This window comes from Serinus canaria, chromosome 7 (genome assembly GCF_022539315.1).
Source record: "Serinus canaria isolate serCan28SL12 chromosome 7, serCan2020, whole genome shotgun sequence".
Lineage (NCBI taxonomy): Eukaryota > Metazoa > Chordata > Aves > Passeriformes > Fringillidae > Serinus > Serinus canaria.
In genome coordinates, this window is record NC_066321.1 from 16,612,667 (window position 1) to 16,637,741 (window position 25,075).

Below are 25,075 nucleotides of genomic sequence, written 5' to 3' on the forward strand. Positions count from 1 at the left end.
TCAGAATTCCTATAATTCACATTTACCTCAGATTTTTACTTTCTGTAGAAGTGATGTGTGAATGCAAACTATGCTTTTTATAACCTGAACTCGTGGATTCCAGATGTCTCAAACAGAATGTGTTTCTGTAAACCTACAACTTAATTCTTCTGGCAAGCCAAGATCTTTCAGTACACTTTGCAGAAGATGTTAACTGTTCAGGAGTGGAGATTGCAATGACAGTTCAATGTTAGAGAGCAAGGAAAAGCAAACAGCTTCTCAGCTTTAATGTGAAGGAGAATCCTAATTTGTGTAAGAAGTCGGTGTGTCCCTAAGGCAGTCCCAATGGATACAGATGACAGGCCTGACAGGGATAGATGGCTTCAGCTGACACATTAGTGCAACAAAGGTTGAGTAAGTGAAGAAAGGTGATTTAAACCAAAATTCTGAAGAACAGCACTTTGAGTCTGTTGAATTTTAATGTTAGTGCAGCTGAGCTAAAAGTAGAGTTATGTGATTGCTCCATCTGGTGCCAGACTTATTTCCTAGCAGCAGTAGCTATTTGCATCATTTGAATTTTTGACTGAACATTCCAGACTATGAATTGTATATGGCTGAAACGAGAGGGGAAACTGATCTTTCTGTCAATGACAATGAGAAAAAAGGAGGCTGGCTGGGAATGTATTATGAACCACATTTCTATAGAGGCTGCAAGAACATCTATAAACAGTGGCAGGTTGTTAAAAATTTAATATTATTCCTTTAAACATATTTCAACCTAAAATTATAATGCTTTAAAGAGGCAAGTACAATATTGGTTTCATGATATTTATATTAAAGTCTTAAGTAAAACTAATTGGTTTTGCAAATGTTCTAATATCAAGTGTTCTATTATCAGTGTATAATTTTTAAAGGTTATAAAATATAAATAAAATTGCCTATTCAAACTTAAGCTATGCAGAAGTGAAAGGAATGACTTAAGTTTCAGTAGTGCTTTTCTTGAACATTTCTCCCGTTGCTTTGAGTGTTGTGAGATCCAAATCCCAGTCAGTTGTCTAACTGCAATTCTGTGTGTATTAAACAAGGATGGGAGCTGCATCATTTGATCCTTCACTCATTATTTTGTAGTGCTGCAGCTTTGCTGATCAAAAGAGCTATTGCCATTTAAACTAGCTGGAAGAAATCAACATTTCATCTTTTTCTAACCTCAACAGTGATGGATGGATACCAACAAGGAAGTCAGGAATATGAAAGGAACAACTTTGGTTAGGAGGAATGAAATAACAGTAAAGGATTGTAATCTAATACCTTTCTTTTTGACTGACTTTAAATAGATCCATTTATCCTTTTGAAGATGCATAAGTGCAGCTTCCCCTTGAAACGTGCTATTGCAATAACTCCCAACGGTTATAATTGGAATTATATGCACAGATTGAGAGGAAAGTAGAGCAGTACACTGATTTTCTCTTGAGTATTGTGATTTCTTGCTCTAATTTCGTTCCAGATATTAGATTCATTTATCTTCTACAAAAAAAGCACCTTTGACTACCTCACATATTCTCTCCTTGCTAATCTCTCTCCCTTGGGCTACGTCTAATATTCCAAATTTGGAGCTGATTCAAAAAGCTGACTTAATCTGGATACAGCATTGAGGCTGTGTTGATTGTATTGGTATCTGTCTATGAAAAATGTGAGACAGGCACTGAAAGCTGTCTCGAGTGTTACTTCAGTAACATGGAGAGATGGTTTGTGCTGTCTGTAAATGTGTCAGTCCTCTTCCTCTGCTGCCACCACCAGGACTTTGTGTTCTCAGGGTGATGTGGAGGGCATCTGTCCCAGCACCACTTTACCCCCTGTCTGAGCAGAATGGAGGTGATGGTTTAAGAACTTCAGCTGGCTCATTTCTACTTTTTATGCCAGAGACTGAAGGAAACATTAATTGTCCTGAAACACAAAGTGGATAAAGACGCTGTACCCGCCTCCCTTCTCACAGTAACATCCCTGTGCTCTGTGTGGAAACATTTCTGAGACAAACCCCTGTCCCCTACTGACAGAGTTTGGTCTTTCAAATACCCTGTGAAGCAACTGACTGGTGTTCAATGCCAGTTGACCCTGCTTATAAATAAATTCGATAGAAATGTTTTACTAGGAAGGGATGTTGGGTATTTAGTTTGTCTTCATGTCAGTTTGTGTTTGGTTTCAGGTTAGATGTCCACCACTCTTCAGCCTTTGAATTGCCCTGGAGGGACATGGTCTCTGCATTAGTTGTTCAGTTTTATATTTAATTGAAGCTTGCCTGGACTATTTAGGGTCAGGTCAGGAATGTGACTCAGGTTAGGGTGCAGATTAAGATGCAGATCAGGTCTCTCCAGCTAAAGACCTGGGATAAGAGATGTATTATGCATGGGTTAGATGAAGCATTCTAAATATGTAGCTTCTGCCACTGCCATAAATTCACTCCAGGACCACCTCCCTGTCATTATGCAGTGAAAGCAGTGCCTTTGGGGTTTAGGTGTGTTTGCTCCTCTGCCTGCTACTTTCCTTTTAATGGGGTTCTCTTCACTACCTAAACAATATTAGACAGTATTGGAATCTCAAGCTGATAAATAGTGCAGGAAATATCTGGAAATACTTTCTTGTAGACAGGAGACAGAATGTTTCTTTCAAATTTGAATCTTGTGATCTGTATGTTAAAGGACCTCATCACAACTGCAGCATATTGTATATGGGACATTAATTATTAAATGCTAATTGCATTTAAATGTTAAATCCATCCATTCACAAGGCAAACTCAGCACAGAATGCAGATTTCTACATGCCTGAAAGACTGCTTTCTTCTTCTCAATTACAAATAACCTGTGACACCAAAATTAGGTGTAGTTATTATATTAAATATATAACCTTAGTTATATATTTAATCCCGAAGACTTATTTCATTATTTGAGTGGACAACAGAATTTACCTGACTTTTTCAATTTACCTTGAAAAGTAATTGGTCTCCAACCTTCTTGTTTAACTTTGTGAGGTGTTTAGTCATCTTTGTAGCTTAGGGAAGCATTAGATATCTCTCTGTGATCTCAGCAAACCAAGATTTCATTACACAGGCAACTGTGTTATATCTGAATTCTGATTTAGTGCCAGAGCCATTTGCAAGAAAACAATTTTCTAAATATTACCAAAAACTATGCAAACTAGTACTGACAGATGGCTGTAAGATAGACATTAAAATGGTCCACTTTAACAGTTTATATTGGATTTGGTTGCTGTTGTTGTGTTTAGATTAATAAAAGGAAAGCAAATGACAAAATTCATGCATTTTGAAATGTAGACAATGTTGGTGCATAATTAAATCAGACATACATTATATACTTTATTACTCCATGTCAGTCTTTGTTGCAGAACGTCTAGAGTCATGCAATCCTTCACAAATACCTTGAGCTTATTATAGCAATGTCATGATGAAGCTGTGCCTCTGTTTTTCTATTATCCTGCAAAAGTCAACATTGCTGCCTAAAATTCCAAAGTTTTTCTTCTGGTTTGTTTTTGCTCTTGAGACTGTCAATGCTCATGATAGCTTATTTTCTGTTATTTTCAGCAGAAGGGCAACTGTCTTCTATTAAATCTGAAAACAAGAATGCATCCCAGAGTAGAAAAAGGAAAATTGTGTGTAGTGGAATCTATTGTTCTTCTCAGTGACATACTAGCACAACAACTATGAGCTACGAATTAATGATTTCCAGAATTGATAATTATGGAAAAATAGGGTGTCTTAATTTCTTCTACTGTTATGATTGTTATTAAGTATTCATGCTGCTAGGAGTAGAGATAAAAAGCATTACTAGAAGATTTATCATATATTTCCAAAAATATTTTGAATTTGGTTTGCTGTGCTTATAAATTAATTCTGCAGTGCTTTGTTTCCAAGAAAAATCAGTCAAATAATTAATGTCTAGTTTGGTTTAGAAAAACATTTTTATGAAAAGAAAAATATTCAACACACAAGAACAGTGGAACTGCCTAACTGGAATAGCCAATGTTATAGTGCTGTGATCAGCGAGTCACTGTCAACAAAGCAGGGGAAAAAAAAAACCCTGTGAGTAACTTTTAGGTTGTAATTTAATATACTTTCCCCAGGTTGACCTACACTTCATGAAGAAGATACCACCTGGAGCTGAAGCCTCAAACATCTTAGTTGGTGAACTGGAGTTCCTGGACCGCGCCGTTGTGGCTTTTGTCAGGTTGTCTCCGGCAGTGCTGCTTACAGGACTGGCTGAAGTTCCAATTCCAACCAGGTACAGCTGGGCTGATTCTGCTTTGTGTTCCCCTGAGCAGCTTGTGGGGACAGGGTGATGTGACCCTTGGCTTTGCCATTGACTGAGTGAGGAGTTTGGTTTGCTCTTTGACAAAGACATCTCTCAGCCTTCCACTCACCCTGTGAGTGATGTGTGGGTATATTCAGACACATGCTAGTTTTGAGTACTTCACAGATGTAGAAATGTAGGTTATAACACACAGTTTACCCTGTACAAACTGGTATTACTCCAGATGAAGTATCTCACTAAGGTGAAATATTCAGCTTCATAGAATATTTCATCTGGAACTGAAACAACTTGTGTGATACTGCATAATTATGTTCAGAACTAAAAAAAAAGAAGATGGAATTGAGAAAAGGCAAAAAAGCAAACTGTTTGATTTGGTTGACTAGGGAAAGTGAGTGAATGGATGGAGAACATGCTGTAAATATATTCTTAAAAAAATCTTTACTTCTTCAAAAATTTACTTTGCATAGTACAGAATGTGAATTTTAACCATAAATTATTTTATTAATTTTTTCCAAGTTGAAACATTTTCTGATGGAGTACGTTGATTCCGAATACAAATTTAGGAATTAAAAAAAAAGTCTAAAATAGACCTTGTATTCAAATAGAAGAAAATTGGGATAGATCTGTGGTTACATTGTGTCCTGCTGAGGTTAATTCAGATCAAAACTCCAGAATGATTCTCCCATATCTGAGTTCACTGACTTAACTATTATTGCAGAATCCACCCCTCCCTTTTTTTTCTTTAATTAATTTGTGCATATGTTTGTACTCAACTGTACAAACTCTGTACAAATTCTGTCTTTCTTTCCCCTTCCCTCTTTTAGTTTCTATGAAAGTAGAATTCCAGCAGTAGGCAGTAATGTATTCCAGTCTGTGATGCTCAGGACATTCACATATCACACTCATGTAATGCTATGAAATGCAATGCTGAGACTCAGATCCTTGCTTCTAACCAGATAAACATTTTATTTGGACTTTGGAGTACTTTGTAGTTACTTTGGATATTATTTTTTGATGTTTTCTAGTTTTTGCATGTGTATAAGAAACACTGAGGGAGTGAATTGGCTTTGGAAAAAGCTTTTCCTTGTAATCTCCCCCAAAATCCCACGAGAAAAAAAAACACCAAAAGGAAAATAACAGATTTCTTGATTTTTGGTCAAAATAAAAATAGTTACAAATTAGGACAGTAAAATGTTTCCGCAAAAATTTGTATGCAATTAAAAAAAAAAAAAGAGTAATACACATCAAAATATTGTCTTTTGCATTTTAGCAAAACTGAGAACTTTAGTTATTTCATTTGAACAAATCCTCTGCCTTTATAGAGCTTTACTTGCCTACAGCCTGAAGTAGAGACTGTCCAGAACCTGAATGGGACTAAAATTGATTTTAAAAAAATATTTTATTTGGGTAAATTTAACATCTCCAATATTGCAATAATTTATGTAGCCATAACCATTCTGTTGAATTAGGAGAATTAAATAAATCAATGTGTTCTGTACATAGATTACAGTTGCATACATTTATTATGTAAGTTAAGGTTTGTTATGTAAGGAGGTTTTGGTAGCCTCAATCAAGACTGACTGTTAAGCTTATGACATATTTTTGGAAGCTATTTTCATATTCTTTTTCTAAGCAAAGCTTCATGTTTAAATGCATGTGTGAGTATCTTGAAGGAGATTATATATAGAGTTTATCTGAGAGATTCTTCTAGTCCACATTTTAGATAAATATTTCTGTAATATTTATATTAATTTCAACCATCTATGCTTTAGGATTTCTCAAATTTACTTTTAATTTGCAGATTTTTGTTCATTCTTCTTGGACCACTGGGTAAAGGCCAACAGTACCATGAGATTGGAAGATCAATTGCAACACTAATGACAGATGAGGTATTTTTATTCATGGTTCAGTTTTGTACTAACTGAAGAGGTGTAACAGGGAATCTCCAATCCTTCAGATGAAATGTGGCTAATCATTCTGGTGATGACAAGGAGCATTCTAACTCATTTCATGATCCTGTGACAGCCCAGATTATGCTGCTGTAAGGGGATAACAAAATGAGAAACAATATTCATAAGCGAAGATGTCTTCACCAATAAGGTTCCATTTTACACTGTTGCTTTCCAGTGGATCTAATTTTGTTTAAACTGCTTAAATCTCTGGAATATTTAGCAGCCATAAGGATGTTTTTCTGTAGCAGCTGGGATTTCTATGAGAACCAAGTACCGGAAGCTATTTTCAGTTGAAGCTGAGGTTGTTCAGTGGGAAGTTTACAAAGTGTGTTCCATTTCAGAGAAGTGGGGCCATTATTTTAGAGAGAGTTCCCTTTGCAATCTTTTTCCTCCTCACACACTTGTCAATTTTTCACAGGTATTCCATGATGTTGCTTACAAAGCCAAGGACCGCAATGACTTGGTGTCTGGAATTGATGAGTTTCTTGATCAGGTTACTGTTCTCCCTCCTGGAGAGTGGGACCCAACAATTCGAATAGAACCACCTAAAAATGTTCCCTCTCAGGTTTGTACAGTGTAAAATTCCGACACTTCTAAAACTTGAATTTTTCTGATGTAGATTTAAGTCTCATTAATTTAGCATTTAGCAGAGTCACTATGTTTTGCACGCTGTTGTTATTTAGGGTTAATTTTCTTTAGAAGAACCCTTGACTTGCAAGCGTACAGTATAGTGATGACATTTGGTTCAGTTCAGTACTAGTTCTCTCCTGAGTAAATACAGGCAGTTGTGTCTAAAGATACTAAATTCAGGGATAAGTGGTCTTAAGCGTCCTTGATTATTCCAAATAGCCGTGGTTTCCTTTTGTTCTAAGCTTATTGCAAGAATTGATCAAGGCTTGTTACTCTTTAAAATGTTTCCTGATACAAGATTTTTTGTGATCAATTCTTTAAATTTCACAGAATCACAAGTGTTTTTACTATTGACTGTCTGGTAATAGAACACCTTTACAGCTTATGAGAAGGTTATGCTGCTGAATCTTAAAATGATATCTTTATGTTTAAGCTTTTAACTTTCAGAGCCTATTTCAGTACTAAAACCCACGAAAAATATCTTTTCCTTCTGCTAGGAGAAGCGTAAGATCCCAGGAGTGCCAAATGGAACTGCAGCCCATGGGGAAGCAGAGCATCCTGGGGGACACTCTGGACCAGAACTGCAACGCACTGGAAAGTTAGTGAAATAAATTCAAAATCTTAATTCTTCAAAGTGACGTTCAAAAGGAATCACAAGGGTCTGGTTCTCTCTCAGAAGTGTCTTGGTGCATAATTTCTTTCAGGCATTTGTCCTGATTTGCATGTGCCATGTAGCTGAAGAGAACAATACATGCTTGTTTGCAGAGAGCAGGAGAGGGCAAGAGGGTTTGAGTTTTCTCATTGTATTTATGGCAAGCTCCTTTCTCTAATATTTACAAAGGCCAGACCTTTCTTAAACTTGATTAATGTTTCTTGGTTTTGTACAGGACGAAGGGAAACTTGGTATAGTGTTGTGCCATATGTTGGGAATATTTACAGCTCTTTTGTAGTTGAAGTTTCTGGGTTGTGCAGCTCTAGCATTTACCCTGGTGGCTGCAGTATGCAGAATGAAGGATTTGTCCCAAGGAATATTTGTTTTCTTTCATCTCATATGGTGTGGTGTAAGTGCATCAGCTGTCAGTGACTGCCTTAATGCAGTGGAGTTGGGCAATAGATGTTTCTTTTACTTTGTTGTCTCCTGATATTTAAATACTGTTCCTACCTTTAGCATGGAGCTGAAGATTCAGCTGCAGTGCTGATGTACTCTGGGGCAGGGGAGGTGATGGCCAGTCTGGCTGGAAGTTGTTCTCTCACCAGAGAATCTATTAGTTGACAGCTTGAAGGATTGTTTTAATTTTTGGGAGGTAGTAGCACTACACCTTCTTCTTTGCCTCAGCAGCATCTGATACATTGTGTGCCTGGGAGGAAAAGAGCATTGTGGGGTTATTTACTTTAGCTGTGTGGTATTTTGTAAGGGACTGTCTATTCTTAAATATTTGATTGTACTTGACACAGTGTAAATGACAAAAGATGACTGTTCTTGTCCTTGAAAAATGGTAGCATATATTAATTTCTATCATCAAGGGTATTTAGGAACAGGTTCTCAAATAAAGAATGTAAAGCTGATGTTTACAGTGGGCAAATAGGCACTGTGATACCTCTCTGATTAAACAAATGTAAAGAATTATTTTAGGTAATAAACAGTTTGATTTAGTGCATGGAAGCAAGCAACTGTTCACAACTTTGGTGTCTGGATGATTAGTTGAAGAATTTATGAAAGAGACACAGAAATTAGTTTGTTTTAAATCCCCAAGAATTTCTTGGTTGGAGTTACAAAGACAGGCTTCCTATAAACTTATATTTTTTTTGAAGGGTGAAACATAAGAGTATGTATCATTTGATTAAGGAACAGTAGCATCTCTGCAGTGTGATTGAAGCAATACCGTAAAAGAAAGTTTTGTGTGCCACCTGAATTGATTTGTGCTCTTCTATGTTTTCTTTAGATTTTTTGGAGGATTAATTTTAGATATCAAAAGAAAAGCTCCCTTCTTCTGGAGTGACTTCAGGGATGCTCTCAGTCTGCAGTGTCTGGCATCATTTTTGTTTCTCTACTGTGCTTGCATGTCTCCTGTCATCACATTTGGTGGTCTGCTGGGAGAAGCAACTGAAGGTCGTATAGTATGTGTTAAATCTGAACTTTTAAAACAAACTTACATCCCTAGTTTTGTGGTTTGTATTTCCTTACTGTTGCATGAATCACCTTTATATATCGGTGTTTCAATGTTTAGAAGGCTGTGGACTAAGACATTGCATAAAGAACCTGTTTGAAAATTTATGGACACTTGTCTCTGTATCATATTCAGAGTGCAATAGAATCGCTGTTTGGAGCATCCATGACTGGAATTGCCTACTCTCTTTTTGGTGGACAGCCTCTCACTATACTTGGCAGCACAGGACCAGTTTTAGTGTTTGAGAAGATCTTATTCAAATTTTGCAAGTAAGTGAAGATCATGATATTCCTCATCCTTCCTTTGTTTTTATGTAAAAGCAGAGACACCCATCCCAAAGTTGAAATACTAAGCGAGATAAATTGTTGCCTTTAACACGTTTCAGAGTCCAAAAATTATGCAGTGAATTGGTAATGAAGAAAGGTGAATTTTCTTAAATTTAGGGCTTTTGTTGCTTTTAAACTCTCCTTCCTTCTTCCCCCTTCCCTCAGCTGTTTTGAAGGGAATGACTGCTTCAAGATGCTTGTGGGGATTTTTTTTTTTTTAATTTTTATATTTTAAATTTTATCATTCTCTACTCTGAGACAATACATTTAAATCAGTGGTTTATCTCACCCCTAACTCGAAAGATGTCATCTCTCACCAAGAGAGTGCATGCAGTAGGAGTGGTCCCTCTTTCAGTACAGGCCATGCCATTCCCTCTCCTGGACAGAGGGGCTGAGGTGTCATGCCACGAGAGCCACATTTAGGCTCATGTGCTGTGCTTGTCATGTCTCTGCCACAGTGTGGGTAAAAATTGTGTCTCCATTTGGAAGCCATCATGCTTCTCTGCTATCCAGTCTGCTTCTCTGCCTCACTGCTGTGACAGGGACTTCTGTAGCAGGATCTCCTGCACAGCACAGAGTAGGAAACCCCGCTTAGCACTCAGATTTCTCGCACCTTCAGACAGACCTTTCAGTTTGCTGTGATAATGTCGCACGGTGTGTTTGGAGCTCTATTATCATATGCAGTAAGCTTACAGAATTTTGATGAAAGTTGTTATAGCTACTCTTTCACAGCTTAAAAAGAAATTGACAGGTGTTGGCTGTTCACAAAGCAGGGTATGGGATGAAGAGTGAGTGGACCTTATACACTTTGTGTGTGACTATTCTCAAAGCTGCTCATGTGATTACTTTAATAGAGATAAAACTCTTTGTGTCCTGTTAATTGGGGGAAGAGCTCTGGTCAGGAGGTGACTTGATAGGATCTTTTGTTCACATTAAGTACATAATTTCTGACTCAGACTGTTCCCAGAAAGGAAATTTTGGAGCTGCCTTGTCTCCATGTGGCTGGACAAAAGGTTGAGCGAGTTGGTGTTTTTTTCTCTTCTTTTTAGAGAGTATGGGTTGTCATACCTTTCTCTGAGAGCCAGCATTGGGCTGTGGACTGCAATCCTGTGCATCATCCTTGTTGCAACTGATGCAAGCTCCCTAGTCTGCTACATTACCCGGTTTACTGAAGAAGCCTTTGCTTCTCTTATCTGCATCATTTTCATTTATGAGGCCTTAGAGAAGCTGTTTCATCTCAGTGAGACATATCCAATCAACATGCATAATAATCTGGAGCTGCTGACAAAGTACTCGTAAGTAAGATTTCTTCTCTTAAACTGGTAGGGTGTTTTTTCCATAGGTTGTTTTCTCTGCAAGGAGCACAGCAGGGAAAGTTTGCCGTAGTTGTAGCAGGTGGAAGCTACTCAGTCATTATGCTGTCTTACTGGGGGGATGTGTACAAGAAGGACATATTTACTTAAGATAAGTAAAAAATATATTTCCAGACTTGACGTTTGGAAAAGCTTCAACATAATTAACCTGGAAATCCTAGAATTAAAAATAGCATTTAAATGGACCTCGGTTGTAGGTCTCTATTCATTTTTATCTAATGAGATTTAATTAATGGTCTCTTTCTGTAACCTTGTACTTATGATTTATAATCTTTAAATGGTAACAGAATATTCAGGTAATGTTTGGATATCATATTTATAATTTTTTTTGGGTTTTTTTCCCCAAATTGAAACATTCATCTTTCTAAAAGGTTGTAAGTTGATGCAACTCCTTTATTTTTACCTCTCTGGCATTTAGGTACAAGCTTAATTTACAAGAGCTGAAGTGGATTTGGAATTGTTAGGTGGATCTCAGTAGCTCATAATCAATTTGTTCTTAATACAAAAATTTTTAATCTATCTCCATTTAAACAGCTTTACTTTATTGTGAAGTTTAAACAGGTACTAATCTACTTGGGTAATAAAAAAGTGAATTGCTTTTATCAATATTATTTTATTGAGAAGTGAACCCTGATAGACCTGTTTTTGTGATATGAGAATAAAAATGTTGTTCTAGTAAAGGACAAGATCCTAGTCTGTCCTGAGGCCGGTTAAGCTTGGTCACAGCAGTAAATAAAATTTAATTAAAAAGCATTTTCAATGAAAATCCCTCTCCAGAAATGCCTTTATTTCACTGAACCCATTTGAACCCTGTGCATGAGCTGGGTGGGGCCCTAAAGCAACAGTGCTTGAACAGTGCCACATCTTCTGTTCACTGGAAAAACAGGAGTGTCTCAACCAAATGTCTCATTTGCATTTTAAGCTGGGAAAAACAGAACACAGCAACAGAGAAAACATTTGAGCTTTGTGTATATTATCACTGGAAAAATAGTTAGCAAATCCTGAATCTGAATGTACATTATGTACCTTAATACACAGAACAAGTCAGAGAAGCTATAGTTCTGCTGTGACATACTCTCATTATGCTGAAAATATTATTCATCTCTAATAGTTTAATCAGTAGAAAAAAGAATATTAATTTGAAGAGACAGCAGCAGACATCAAGACCATGCATGGAGTTGAGGTTATATCCTCATATAACCCTAATCACCTTTATGCAGTAGGTATTTTACTCTGAAGACCTTCATGTAGCAGAGTCCTTGCAGATTTTTTCTTTTCCTTGAACATGATGTCCTCCTGTCATTTTGAAAATCAGATGTTGGAATGCTATACAAAGACAAAAAATTATTTAGAAAACATTTACCAGGTGGAGCTGAGATATTAAAATATGTCATGGAAAGCATGAACACAAGTAGAAACATGGGTTCCTGGGTAGCTGTGTTCATGGTTAGCTGAATCCCATAATATTGCTAGAGATTTCAGAGAAATGAGTTTAACAGTCCTGCTTGCAGGGGAACAGTCATAGCTATGTCTATATTTTGTCAAAATGTTTTCTCATTATAATCCTTGTGGTAATCAATAAATGTTGTTGGTTTTATTTAGAATGCCATTCAATAATCAGAATCCCAGGCTGGTTTTTGAAGGGTGGTGTTTCATTGCTCAGTTACCAAAAGCAGGCAGCAGTAAATGTAAAATGTGCAGAACACACAGGATGGTAAAAGAACAGCCTTTGTGATCCTCCTGTTACACCTGTTGACCTTTCCTGGCCTACAGTGTTGGAAAACCAGCACAAAAGTTTTAGATTTTTCAAACACAACTCCTGAAAGATAAATGTCTTCCAGATGTTTGGAAGAAAGATTTCACCACTGCCTGGTGTTTTCAAACACATATATCAGAATTATTTGATATCATTGATATCAAACTTACCTGAGATAGTTGAGTTTATTATTTCATACCTATATTTTCAGTTATTCTTTCACTCCATGTAGATAGTACAAATACATTGCCTTTTAAACTCTTGTATTAAATCTCACATTTGGCACTTATACTGTATTTTCTACTTGCAGCATGTTCCTGTTTATTTTCAATCATGCCTGCAGCAACTGACCCCACTAACAGCAAAGTGACATAGCTGTAGACATATAGTTCTTATGGGATGGGACTTGCATTTTTTTAGCTTTGAAACTGATTTTTAGAAATGGCAGTGTACTGACAATCAGTGCATGTTGATTATCTTGTAAGAGCATATCTGCTGCTATCCAAGGGTCTGTGCTCTGAACACAGCAAAAGGCTAATTCCAGCCTCTTCTGATCTCTCCATTCCTTTCTCTTTCATCTGAGATTTCTTAGTTATTCAGAACCAGCCCCAAAAGATTGGGAGAATTGAAAGATGTGGTCAGTTACAACAACTCTACATCAGGTGCCCAAATCAGCTTTCACATCAGACTTGATGCAGCCTGAACTCCGTGGGCTTGCTGTGCAAATGTGCAAATATTAGTGTTACTCTGTCCAGATACAGTGGCCTCTTGCCCAGAAGGTGAGATGCCACAATTTTCATCCCCATGGGATCATCACAAGACATTTCAAGTACTCTCAGTCTCTGCTCAAATGTCTGTATGCGACTCAGTTCTGGAAAGATGGATAAGCATGAAAGTTTACTCAAAATAAAAATCTCTCTTTCATGTACTTGAAGCTGGGAAATACTGATTTTACAAGGAATTAGCTTTTCCTACAGCATCTGATTCCAGTCCTTCTACTTGTAGCTTAAATGGGTAACAAACTTGGGCTGAAACTGGTCCTGTCCTTAAAGGACCAGCATGGTCTGTTACAGAAGCTAATTAGTATCTGCTGTTTTGCTAATTAAAACAGCTGTTTGCATTTTCCTCTTTGGGGATTTTAAAGACAAGTTTTTAATTGTTAGTAAAGCCTTGGCAGGTCTTTAATTAGCCATGGGTGATCTTCAAAAGGTTGAGCAACTCATTTCTCTTTGAATGCTCAACCAAAGCTTATGTAAAACTTTATCTTGCATCTGCAATTCTATGCTAGAAAACTTGGGTTGCACTGTAAAATTTCTGTGTTTTCTGTTGCCCACTCCAAAAGTTGATGATAAATTGGTCAGAACACTGAATATATTTAAAATTTTTAGTGTATACTGTGGCCCAGCTGTCCTTTTTTCTCCCATGGGCTTTCTGAGGATGCTGTGATGTCCACAGGTTCTGTCTACATGCCAGTGCTGTTCCTTTGCCCTGGTGAAGACATGAGTTTGACCCAGGAAAAGTCATTGGCATTCTGTTAGTGCTCTCTTTGGAGTACTAGAAAGACAAAGAAAACAGTAATTTTAAATAGCTGGTGTTTCAACCAGATTGAAACCATATTTCAAATAAGAAAGAAAACCCATGCTATATTTTTGGTGGGCTTGAATTCTGCTACAAACAGTCTCTATTACAGGAATTTTATGTAAAATGCTGCACTGCATGCATCTCTTATATTTGAGAGTACAGGAGTCATTACTAATATCTGCCATAATATACCTTAGAAGGACAAGAAGAATATTCAAAACAGTTGGGATTTTTTTATTTTTTTTTTAGTTTTTAATCAAGCACACCCAAATATTTGAAAATCGACTGAAAATCTTCCTGAAAGATTTCTTAAAAATACATTTAAATCAGTGCTAATTTGCATTTAGCATTTTACCATTTTAGGTAGAAAATAGGTTTTGAGTTTGTTACAGAATTCTACCTCAAAATGACAAAAATATCTTTTTGCATGTTCTAATGAACGTAAAACTAAACATGATGCACTTTTTACTATTTTTTTTTTTTTTTTACTCTGTATTTAAATACAGAATAAATACAGTGATCTACTTACAGGTAAATCCATTCAGCATTTATATGTAACTTTTTCCTAAAACATCATATTTTTGACATAGATGATAAAGAATAAAGCATTTAAGTGATAAATCAAAGGAAGGACCAAGCCTGATTTTCAGTGTGGTACTGTGCTGTATTTTCTTATTTTTAAATGGTATTGTTTTGAAGGAACTTGAATAGAGTAGCTACATTGTTTACTAAATTAAGTACAAATACTTCTTGATCAGAGCATTTATTTCTATTTTTTTTATGTGACCTTTTTGTATTTGTCATGCCATTAGCATTTGTAGGTTGGCATAGCAACTCTCTTATTTCTGCACTCTCCTCCTCCTGTTTTTATCCTACCCTGGTAGCAAATATATCTCCAGTTAGTGAAACCTGTCTGGAACACTGAAGCCCATCAGTTTTAAAGTGTATATTAAATATTAGAATGTTATTTTTACTAGGAAAAGAGAACCCCATATTGGAGCAGATAAACCCCCCTGGTTTTAAAAGGAAAACAGAATAAGCATTGGGTATGAAAGGAATGTGATTTAGAAAGCAATCCAGTAGTCTTTAAAATACAAGCATTTTAAGATTGTTTTCTTAGAATTCAGAAGTTCAGTTATTTCTCATGGTAAGGTTGTTTAGATCTTTATATACCTTTTTGGTATATAAAGGAATTTTATATACCTTTCTGGTTTTTATTAATTATTTTTTCAAAGTGATGAACTCATGTTGTTTTAATAATTCTTTACCAGAAGTTACTCAATTATTAACAGATTACATTGAATAATTTTAAAGTGATTTCTTGGCATAGTAATATGCATATTGCAATCTGTCTTGGTATTGACATGCACTTAAGCATTAGGAGTAGAAAATCCCACTCTGATGTAAGTAGGGAGCCAAGATCATGTCAATCTCAGTTTCATTTCAGGCTATAGAAACTACTGCTTCTAGAAGGCATTGTGAAGGTTGGTTTTGTGCATACCACTGTTTGCACAAGCAAGTTTTAAATCTTCCATTCTCTATATAAATTAATCTAAAGACATAATTATTGGATGCAGATTAGGTTGGTTTATACCCTGTATCTGCAGGTGGAATGAGAAGAGTCAGCGATGATGAGCACAGTATTGCTCATTATGGTCCCAATTGAATTTCAGCTCCTGTAATGATTTCTTTGAGGTTAGATATGAATACAGATTTTCTGTTTCCCTTCTTTATAGATTTTTTCCCTACAGTTAAGTAACTGTGCCATATACTCTGTGTCCTTCCCTAAGAATCCCTCTTCTTCCCAGAACCATGCAAGTGCCATCACTGAGTTTAACTGCTGGTTCCCTTTTGCTTCTTGACAAACCTTGGAATCCAGGCTTTCTTTTTCTTTATTCTGTTTTTCCCAAGACTTCTCTGTGCCTGCCCAACTCAGCTGACTTCTTTGTCTCTTTCTCCTTCAGTTGAACCCAGAGAGTGCCCACCTTGTTTTGTTTTTTCCTACCACTCATCCCTCCACTTTGGAAAGAGATCTCCTTGATAAGCAATTCTCCACAGCATTCAGTTTGTAGTTAAGAGCTCGTCTAAAATGCCTTCAGAATCTAGGAAGGCTTACATAAAATCTGTGGGTGTTTTTTTACAGTACCTTTATGTGTATTGATACATTGCACCTGCACAGTTGAAACTCAAGCTGACCATATAGCCCTGCAATGTATTGCAGTAATTATTTCTGTACCAGCATTATGCTGAACCTCTTCTCCTCCAGTATATGCACTCTTTACTTTGGAAGTAGGGTGAGGTGACATCCTAGAAGTATTTCACAGTGAAAGCTTTCAGATGAATTGTCATTGTCCCCAGAGCTGCACTGCTTTTCTGCACAGGAATTTCTGTGTGTGGCAGTTACACACCATAGTGCTGCTGCAAATGCATGGACTGCATACTGCAGCAGATAGCTAATAAAACCCAGCCTTCGAGGTTAACAAAGCTGCAATATGATTATAAATCTGTTTTCTAGACTTTCCCCTTGAAAAAACACTATTTTCCTCCTGATGTGCTATCCAAAAGAACCTGATTCTTTGAGATTTCTTCAGGCTAACATCAGTTCCCCTTCTCAGATTTATCTTTGGTTCTCTCTCCCTTTAAACTATTGTGCTGCTGAGTGCATTGTTTAGGTGCTTTTATAGGCTTTTCTGTTTTCCTCTTGAACTTAACCAACTAAACTGTACAGACTTGTAACCTTAGAGAATATTTTTGGATGCCTGCTGATGTTCGTGACTGTCAGAGATGGGCCACATAACAGTGGTCGTAATTCAGGATGGCAGATCTCATAAATAAATGAAGAAAAAAATCTTGTCTTGCCATGACAGCTGTGCTGTGAAAGGGTTTCATGATACTGAGAATAGAACTTAACTGACAAGTCCATTTTTCATCACTATTAATTATTTTGTTTCCAGTCTTTTATCCACTAAGCCTTTGATTTAGTTGGTATGAAGGTTGGCACAAGAAGGAATATATGGTAAATAAAATGCCAGGGATATGCAGGTATTGTAGGTATGAGACAGCAGAGAAGATTTCATTTTATGGTAATGTTGTCCTCTTCCCATAGAAGTTGTTAGACAAACAGAAGGATTCTGTGAGTGCCCATAATCCCCATGAAAATGGTGTATTTGGAGAAAACCTAAACATGCATAGCATAGTGCCATTAATATACTTCAGCATTGTAAATGCAACATAAAGAATACCTCCACCTATACCTTACTTTAGGAACAAACCCAGTGATGTTACCTTCCATTTCATACTGTCACCTTCCTCTGTCTCTGCTGTGTGATCAGTGCACAGCACGCTCAGAGCGTCCTCTGTGCGAGGGGAAAACCTTCCTACTCATACTACCAAATATGTGCTCTGATATTCAGTGAGACATATTGTTTAAACAAGCACATTTTGCAACTTATTTGTCATACTTGCCTGCAGTTTTTTAAGTATTATAAATATTCATATTGAGCAAATCTCATTCTGAGGCTATCTTAAGTGAGCCAGAAAGGCATTTTTCCCTTCTAGCAAGGGGAAATGGTATATTGACTAATCAGGAAGAAGCTGCAGTTGCATCTTTTATAGATCATATCCTTATCTAGTATAAATAGGTGGAACTTACAATATGTAAATGCTGGAAAAATAAGAGATCCAAACCAGTGCCTGCTGAATTTTAGAAAATTGTCACTAGTAAGTGCCTTCTAGTCTTGAAAACCCGCTACTGGAAAACAGTGACTGCAGAGGGATGAATGGCCATGGGGATTTCAATGGGAGCTGCACTGTTTAAGTGATTTATTTACTCACAAAAACACAGTCTGAGGCTCTTTTTTGAAGTGCTAAATTGCATTTAGCATGGTGCCTGTCCAGCTTTTTGAAGCCTGTCCATGCTACATTAAAGTCTGTGTGGGGAGCAGAGCATGCATGACAGAGTAAAGAGAAGAAAGTGGGGAAGAAGCAGCCTGGAGGATCAGGGGTGAGAGGTGGATATTGTAAGGACTGGAAGGACTAGATTGAGGTTAATTTGAATTGAACAAATAAATGTAGGTAATAAGTTTCTTGTTTTGCAGTTAACAGAAAATTAGAGTCAGGGTGCAAGTGGTTTTAGTAAAGAACCTTTTAGTTGTTGAGCAGCTATGATATCTAATTTTATTGCTAATCTAAAAAGAAGGGGGAAAATATTCCCCAACTTGACATATGAAGTGACAGGTTTTTAATTTGCTAACTAATATTCCCTTTTTCATAGTCCAGAGATAAGGGATCATACAGAGGGTGTTTTTGGTGCTATTAAGGATAGTAATAACTGTTCCTTTTGTGGAACAAAGAACGCTGATAGTTATCTGAGATTCCCTGAAGCTGAGCACTTTGCAAAGTGTATGGGCAATAAAGACTGCTGCTCTGGTTCTTGTTTCTAGCTAGCAGGTTCAGGTTATTCTTTGTTACATTCTCATTTCGTCAGATCTCTTCTTACAACAGTTCTGAGTTGTCTGAAGACTGTCTTGTCTGAAATGGTTTATTTATCTACCTCAGAAGTATAATCCACTCTCTATTAGGTTGTATTATTTTTATATACCCTAAAAGAAAACGAGCTCCACTGTCTAGCTGCAAAATATGGACATTTTGAATGCAGGTAGGGGCCTGTGACTGGGTATCTAGTGCCATTTTAGATCTCCCAGCCTCCAGCTGCTTTGAAAACAAAGGCATGAGTCAACCAAGATCCCCTCATATGTGCCAACTCATCACAGATGTCACAGATACCATGGAGTGTACAGTCACCCATGCTTAAACATCTGAATTGCTACTAGGAGATCACAATGTCTTGCCATATCCAAAAGGGTAAGGATGAAAAATTATTTATTTCTGTCATCAGTGTGATGAGATGGATGTGTTGAGATTGGCAGCAAAGATTGCCCCCCCCCCCCCATAGTGACACCTATGCTTTTGCTACCACAACCAGTGTCAGATTCTTCTCTGCCTTTATTCTAGCCAGGATGAAAGAGAATCAAAAGAATCCTTTCGAATCTTTTAGTATCAGGAAGATGATTGCTGACTTATCACTCAAAGACACAAGAGTATGTTGCTAAGTTGGTACTGGATTTGAAGATGAATATGTTGCTTAGCAAATACAGGTGTTTGTATAGTCTATTACTCATTTGGCAATAGCATAAAATCCACACAGATCCCTTGTCATGGGCAAGTGTTCAGCACTTTAAGCAACTTTACAAGAATGTAAGAGCACTTGAACCCCCAAGAGGAAATAATTTTTTGCTTATTCCAGCGTTCTGAGTAATATTTTATCAGGAAAATAGAAGGATGTGTTAGTGTTAACTATTCAGCGTATTTTGCTTTTTCTGGCAAAACTACTCGAAGTAAAAATGGCAATGAAAGAGACTAAAATACTAAAAATATTTAAGTAGGAAGCATTATTTCATTAATGTGAGATTATCCTTGAAGGTCAGTTACATTGGGAAATAGTTATCATTGAAGCAATTAAATCTGTTATGGAACGACACATTTTGGTAGATAATGTTTTTATGTTTTGGCACTGAATGGTACCTTCATTTGTGTTTTCTGGGATGGACAGGGAGTGTTTTACTATCTCTGAGTTCTATAATGTTAAGCAATTAGTGGGATGCTGGAAGACAGTAATACCATGATACAATCTCACATCAGAATGTCAGTGTTGCCAAAACACATACAGTATTGAAAGCAATGCAATGTTGTATATATCAAAACACTGAGATCATTGTTTGACTGGTCTTCTGAGTAGAAAGAGGATCTGATTTCCACAGTTAGGGCCTATCTCTGCCCCATTCAGTGGCAGAAGCACTGTGCAGGGTGATTTTGGTCTGTGTGGGTGTAGTTTGCACAAGTCACTAATTTGCTGATGATCGGTCTGCCATTGCTAAATGCCTGTGAAACTTGGTAAAGGCCAGACAGGAATGCTGTGCAGGAGGAAAGTGGTATTGCTATAGAAATAAACAGGTGATCTCATCTGAAAGTGATTTACCTGAGCTGTATTAAACCATAGCTTCAAGTGTCACGTTTCTGAGGAAACAGAAGTTTTGGCTCCTCTAACCATTAAATGTAATTTTGCAGTTTGCAGCAGGTGTAGCTGTACCATGTAGTGCTGGCGACAGGCACAGTGTCCCCTTCTAGTGAGGAAGTGACTGGGTGAGCAGCCCATGCCAGCCTGGCCTGTGTAATCAATCCCGGCGGGCCCTGGCCCCGCATCCGGCCCCTCTGCGATCGGCGATGGACACCAGGGCCAGGGGGCTCCCCTGCTCCCAGAAATCAGCAGTAACCTGACACAGCCACCTCTGCATTGCTGCATGAACATCCAGTACTCCCTCCTAGCCATACTGTTTGTTGGCTTTATTCTGCTGCTGTAGCTCACTGGTAGTGATGTGCTCCATTGAACCCATTCTGTAATACTTAGATCTCTGCATTGAACACGCATTCATTCTGCACTTAGGGCCTGATCCAAAGCATATTCAATATGTTTGAAAGATCCAGTCAAGGACTTTTGGCTCAGGCCCTCTACTTCTCTGAATGCAGTTGCTTTTTTTTTTTTTTTTTTTTTTTTTTTTTTTTTTTTTTTTATTTTTGTTCATGGGCTGTGAGGGTTTTCTCTTTCTTTTGGAAGTAGCTGCATTCAAAATCAAAGCAAGGAATTGCACAAAGACAACCTGCATCTTTTCCTCTCTATGTATTAAATGCAGCTGTTGTCACATGTATAGTATTGTAATTGAAATAGAATGTCAGTGTTGTGTCCTCATGGTGTAGATGGTAGGATTTCATCTACAGAAAATCATACAAATCTAGATGAGTATTGTCATTTTGTGGAAAGATAAACAGTCACATAGAAAGAATATGGGATAGGTAAGTGAATAAACTGATATTCTGCTACAGCTGTAATGCAATTTATGCTCTGTGGCTCTGCACGACAGTCAGATGTTATCCTGTCCCCAGCTACTCCTGAAAACTTTATCAGAGAGTAGACAATTTATTTTAAGTCCTCATAAGCACGTTGAAATACTAGCAGACTAGATGGTGCTATAGATTATTAAAGTAGAATTAATTTAAAGCGTATTGCAAAGCATACTTGACATCTTGGATCCTACAGAGTATCCTGGATATTTTGAAGGCTTTGTCAAAGAAAAAGCCTCCCACAGTTGCTTCAGAGGCTTTAAAGATTTAATTTTGATTTTAAATTCCTTATTTTTAAATTACTTATTGTCCTCCTACACTGCCTTGTCACATTTTGCACATTAAAATACACAGTTTAGAAAGAAAAGTGTGCTTTTGCAGCAGCTGTGGGGAAAGGAGAACCAAGGGACACAGAGTTCAGAGAGCTTTTTGTGCTGGTGACTCTGACATTTAGAGTCATGGTGACAGCTGACTGGGTAGTTGGGCAATTTTGCATGCAAAGGCACTTCTCCTTCTAGGAAAGAAAGAGGACACAGAGAGTTTGCTATTTGGGAAATGGATCAGCCTGGAACTGTGCATAGTACATACCAATGTCCATGTAGAGAAGTGATGGGTGTAAGAGGGTGGAACAGGACCAGCACTTTCTCACTATTACAAACTGTGCTCAGAGGTATCGATAGACAAGGAGGAAAACAGGTGGTGAACCTGAATGTGATCAGTGGTTTGAATATGTCATGTTACGTACTATATATGCATATGCACCTCACAGCAGTGAGACTCCAGTAACAGCACTAGCTACTGAACTACAAACTGCTTCAAAGCATGCATCTCCTGAACTCATTTAACTAAAATTATCTGCCAGTGTAGAGCATAATTTCAGTGCATCATAAAATTGAAAATTGGGATTAATATCTGATACATCTTTTATTATTAAGGAAAAATAAATTTCTTTTCAGATGCAATTGTGTGGAACCAGAACATCCTAGCAATAAAACCTTACAATACTGGCAGGACTACAATATATCTGCATCTGATGTGCCATGGGGGAACCTAACTGTATCAGTAAGTAAATTTTGGAACTTAATAAATAAAGGCATAGGCATCAATAATTCTGTCCATCTTACTGCAACAAATATATTAAAAAATTCCCAATTTTCTGCTCATATTTGTTAAAATAAATAATGAAAGATACTTAACAAAAATTAACATGAACTTTGTAGCATTATCTCCTTTTGTAAGCTTTTTGCAGCAAGTGTGTGCATTTTATGCCCTGCTTTGGAACCTTCTTGACACACTAGCACAAGAGCTTGGCTGAGATCAAGTCAAACATGTCAAATGACAATGAATTTGTCCTAAATTCTGCCAGATGGCAAAACCAAAGTTCCCTTGTGTAGAAAGAATCAGAAGCATTTATTTCCCCTAAAACACTCTTGCAATAGTTCAGGCTATAAAAAAGAGGATGGGGAGAAATTTTGTAACATTTTCTCTTTAGTGGCCACTTTTTTCTCACATGAGTTCTGTAATTTCTTTTCCCAGGGGAGGAAGGAAATAAAGCTACAGTTTAGTGAGGCTTCCATGAATGTGCAACAAGCTTCTTAACAGTACACTTTTCTGTGGTTAAAGGATTTTATAATTCAAGTTTGCCTTTCTCAAAGTGACATTTACAACTAGATCAAAATGTTGTGTTGAGATTGGGCCACCACTTTTTCTCGCAAAGGGATCATTTCATTACAGTCAAGAGAACTGAGTGCAAAAGACACCAGACTGAAGAGATAACTGAATTAACCTGATCATAGGCATAATCAAATTGAACACTCTAAAGCCAATCCAGTGGACTGTCTCCAGAAGATACTGTTCTTTTTTTTTTTTTTTTCCAAAGGCAGGAATGCAGAAGAGCTCATGTTAAGTTAGAGCTGTCTTCTGTGGCTGCTCTGTCTTGCTTCCGTGCCTTCCTCTGAGCAGGGACTGCTCCTCAACTCTGTTGGTGTGGCAACAGCAGAAAGAAAGTTGAGAACTGCTGGCCTGAGGGATTCCAGCAGTCCAGAATGAATATTCTCAAAATTGCAGCACACTCTAAGAGCATCTGTGCAGGAGCAGACTCCTCCTCTCACTTTCTCAGATCTCTGACAGTGTTTTTCAGAGTACATTTGCAGCTGAGGAGATTTAAAATAACAGATTTTGTTTTAACTATAAATGTAAAAGACTAGCTGCATTATATAAAACCCTTAAAAACTTCTGTGAAAGCTTATTACCAAAACTTGAGTTTACATAGGTAGCAGTATAACTGACCAACTTTTCCCATGAGTCACTGTAGTTGTCAAAGAAATAACTGATTTTTTTTGTACTTTTGTGTCTTTGTTTCTTACAAGCATCATCAAGAAACTTCTGTTCTAGAGAACTTCAGTAAGAGATTAGACATTGCTGTCTGTAAATATTTGGTCAGACTCACCCCATTATGCCTCTTTTACTGCTCATATCTTCATATATTTCTTCTATTTAGTTGAAATGTTACAGGTTTCTGAAGATCTGGATTCTCATTCTCTCTTAAAACCCAATGATTTTTTTTTGCCATCAAGACAAACCAAGTGTGAGCAAAGAATTTTGGACCAAGTATGAAGATTTTGGACAAGTGTGAAGAGGATTTTGATGGTGACAAAATCCTCTTCAAGAGGCATATGATGAACTGCATCCCAAGTTTACTGCTATAGCAGTATAAAAACCTTGTTCTCCTTTGTCTCACAGTCATCAAATAGCAATTATGGTTTTTTCCAAGACAGTCTTTTTTTCAAAGCTGAAGTTTCCCATACCAGGATAATTGTGCAGTGAGTGTGATGAGGCAATGACACACTTGATTTAATACAAAAAAGATCCTGATCTGACAGGATATTTCTTTCTGGAATCCCTGGTTCTGGGTGCTGCATTTCAATTTTCTTAAAAAGTGTGGAGGGATTGGGAAGGAGAAGGAAAGGACTGTGAGTCCAGAGCTAGTAGCTCACATTTCTAGAGCTACTCTTTATGATTTTAGACCACTAAGGATAGTAGTGGAGAAGTACTGGAAATGCTTTCTACTGTATCTGCATATTGATAATATATTATATTAAATATAATTGATGTTAAAGATTTAGCGTTTTCGGGCATTTTATCAGATCTTTTGGTAAGAGAAAGACAATTTGCAGGATGTGCTGCCCCCGTGTGGTATTAAATGTGTTTGGCTCCTTTTAGGCCAATGCCACTCGTCCTAAATAGCTTTTTCTTCAATTGCTGGGGCTGTGAAAACAAAAAAGCACTTCTTGAGAATGCACCAGGAGCAGACTTTCTCTTTGTGCCTTTTGAACTTTTCTTTCCACACTTGGAGAGTGTTAGTAAGTGTAAATCTGTATTTGTACACAGAAAATAAATCAGTGTACTTGCTGATTTTGAAAAAAACCCTGGTTTTATGTTAATGACTTCATTTATGGCATGTCTTAGTGACTTCATCATTTAATATGGCTAAAAAAAGATTCCTTTGGGAATTTTCCATGCTGACTAGATACACACGTAGTGAGTTTTAAGTTTTAAAAGAATAAATATCTAGAAATTGCTTTACTATTTCTAGTAATACAATTTAGGAAAGAAGTTGGAAAGAAAATGTTAGTGCAAGCAGGGATAATTTTTAGAACAATACTATTTTTCTCTCCCTGACAGGAATGTAAAAAGTTTCATGGCGAGTTTGTTGGGCGAGCCTGTGGCCATCATGGCCCTTACGTTCCAGACGTCCTCTTCTGGTCTGTCATCTTGTTCTTCTCCACAGTGACGCTCTCCTCCACTCTGAAGCAGTTCAAAACCAGCAGATACTTCCCAACAAAGGTGTGTGCCCTTACTGCAGTTCAAAATTGCCATTAGTCATGTCTTAGTATGAATTCCATCTGCATTGCAAATTCACTTCCCTGCTGGTGAGGTAGACTGGGCATCTTTCCTCTGTTAGAAACTTGTATCAGAATAAGCATGGTTTTAGCTGTAAGCTGAAGCTGTAAGCTCTACTAAAACAGTGA

General features: G+C 37.3%; 2 protein-coding genes across 5 annotated transcripts in view; one reads left to right on the plus strand and one right to left on the minus strand.

Moving 5' to 3' along the window:
* Positions 1 to 25,075, plus strand: part of SLC4A10 (solute carrier family 4 member 10) — an 88,780-nt gene that overhangs the window by 45,810 nt on the left and 17,895 nt on the right. For all 4 annotated transcript variants that reach the window (XM_018911465.3, XM_009087931.4, XM_018911467.3 and 1 more), the window contains exons 7-15: positions 4,114 to 4,271; positions 6,103 to 6,190; positions 6,672 to 6,818; positions 7,381 to 7,481; positions 8,827 to 9,001; positions 9,187 to 9,320; positions 10,427 to 10,672; positions 22,001 to 22,106; positions 24,729 to 24,890. In XM_018911465.3, the coding sequence (XP_018767010.2) occupies positions 4,114 to 4,271; positions 6,103 to 6,190; positions 6,672 to 6,818; positions 7,381 to 7,481; positions 8,827 to 9,001; positions 9,187 to 9,320; positions 10,427 to 10,672; positions 22,001 to 22,106; positions 24,729 to 24,890 (1,317 nt within the window). The remainder of the gene's footprint in view (positions 1 to 4,113; positions 4,272 to 6,102; positions 6,191 to 6,671; positions 6,819 to 7,380; positions 7,482 to 8,826; positions 9,002 to 9,186; positions 9,321 to 10,426; positions 10,673 to 22,000; positions 22,107 to 24,728; positions 24,891 to 25,075) is intronic.
* Positions 11,914 to 25,075, minus strand: part of DPP4 (dipeptidyl peptidase 4) — a 74,296-nt gene continuing 61,134 nt past the window's right edge. Inside the window, exon 26 of the mRNA XM_018911470.3 lies at positions 11,914 to 12,076. Within this exon, the coding sequence (XP_018767015.2) occupies positions 12,062 to 12,076 (15 nt within the window). The 3' untranslated portion in view covers positions 11,914 to 12,061. The remainder of the gene's footprint in view (positions 12,077 to 25,075) is intronic.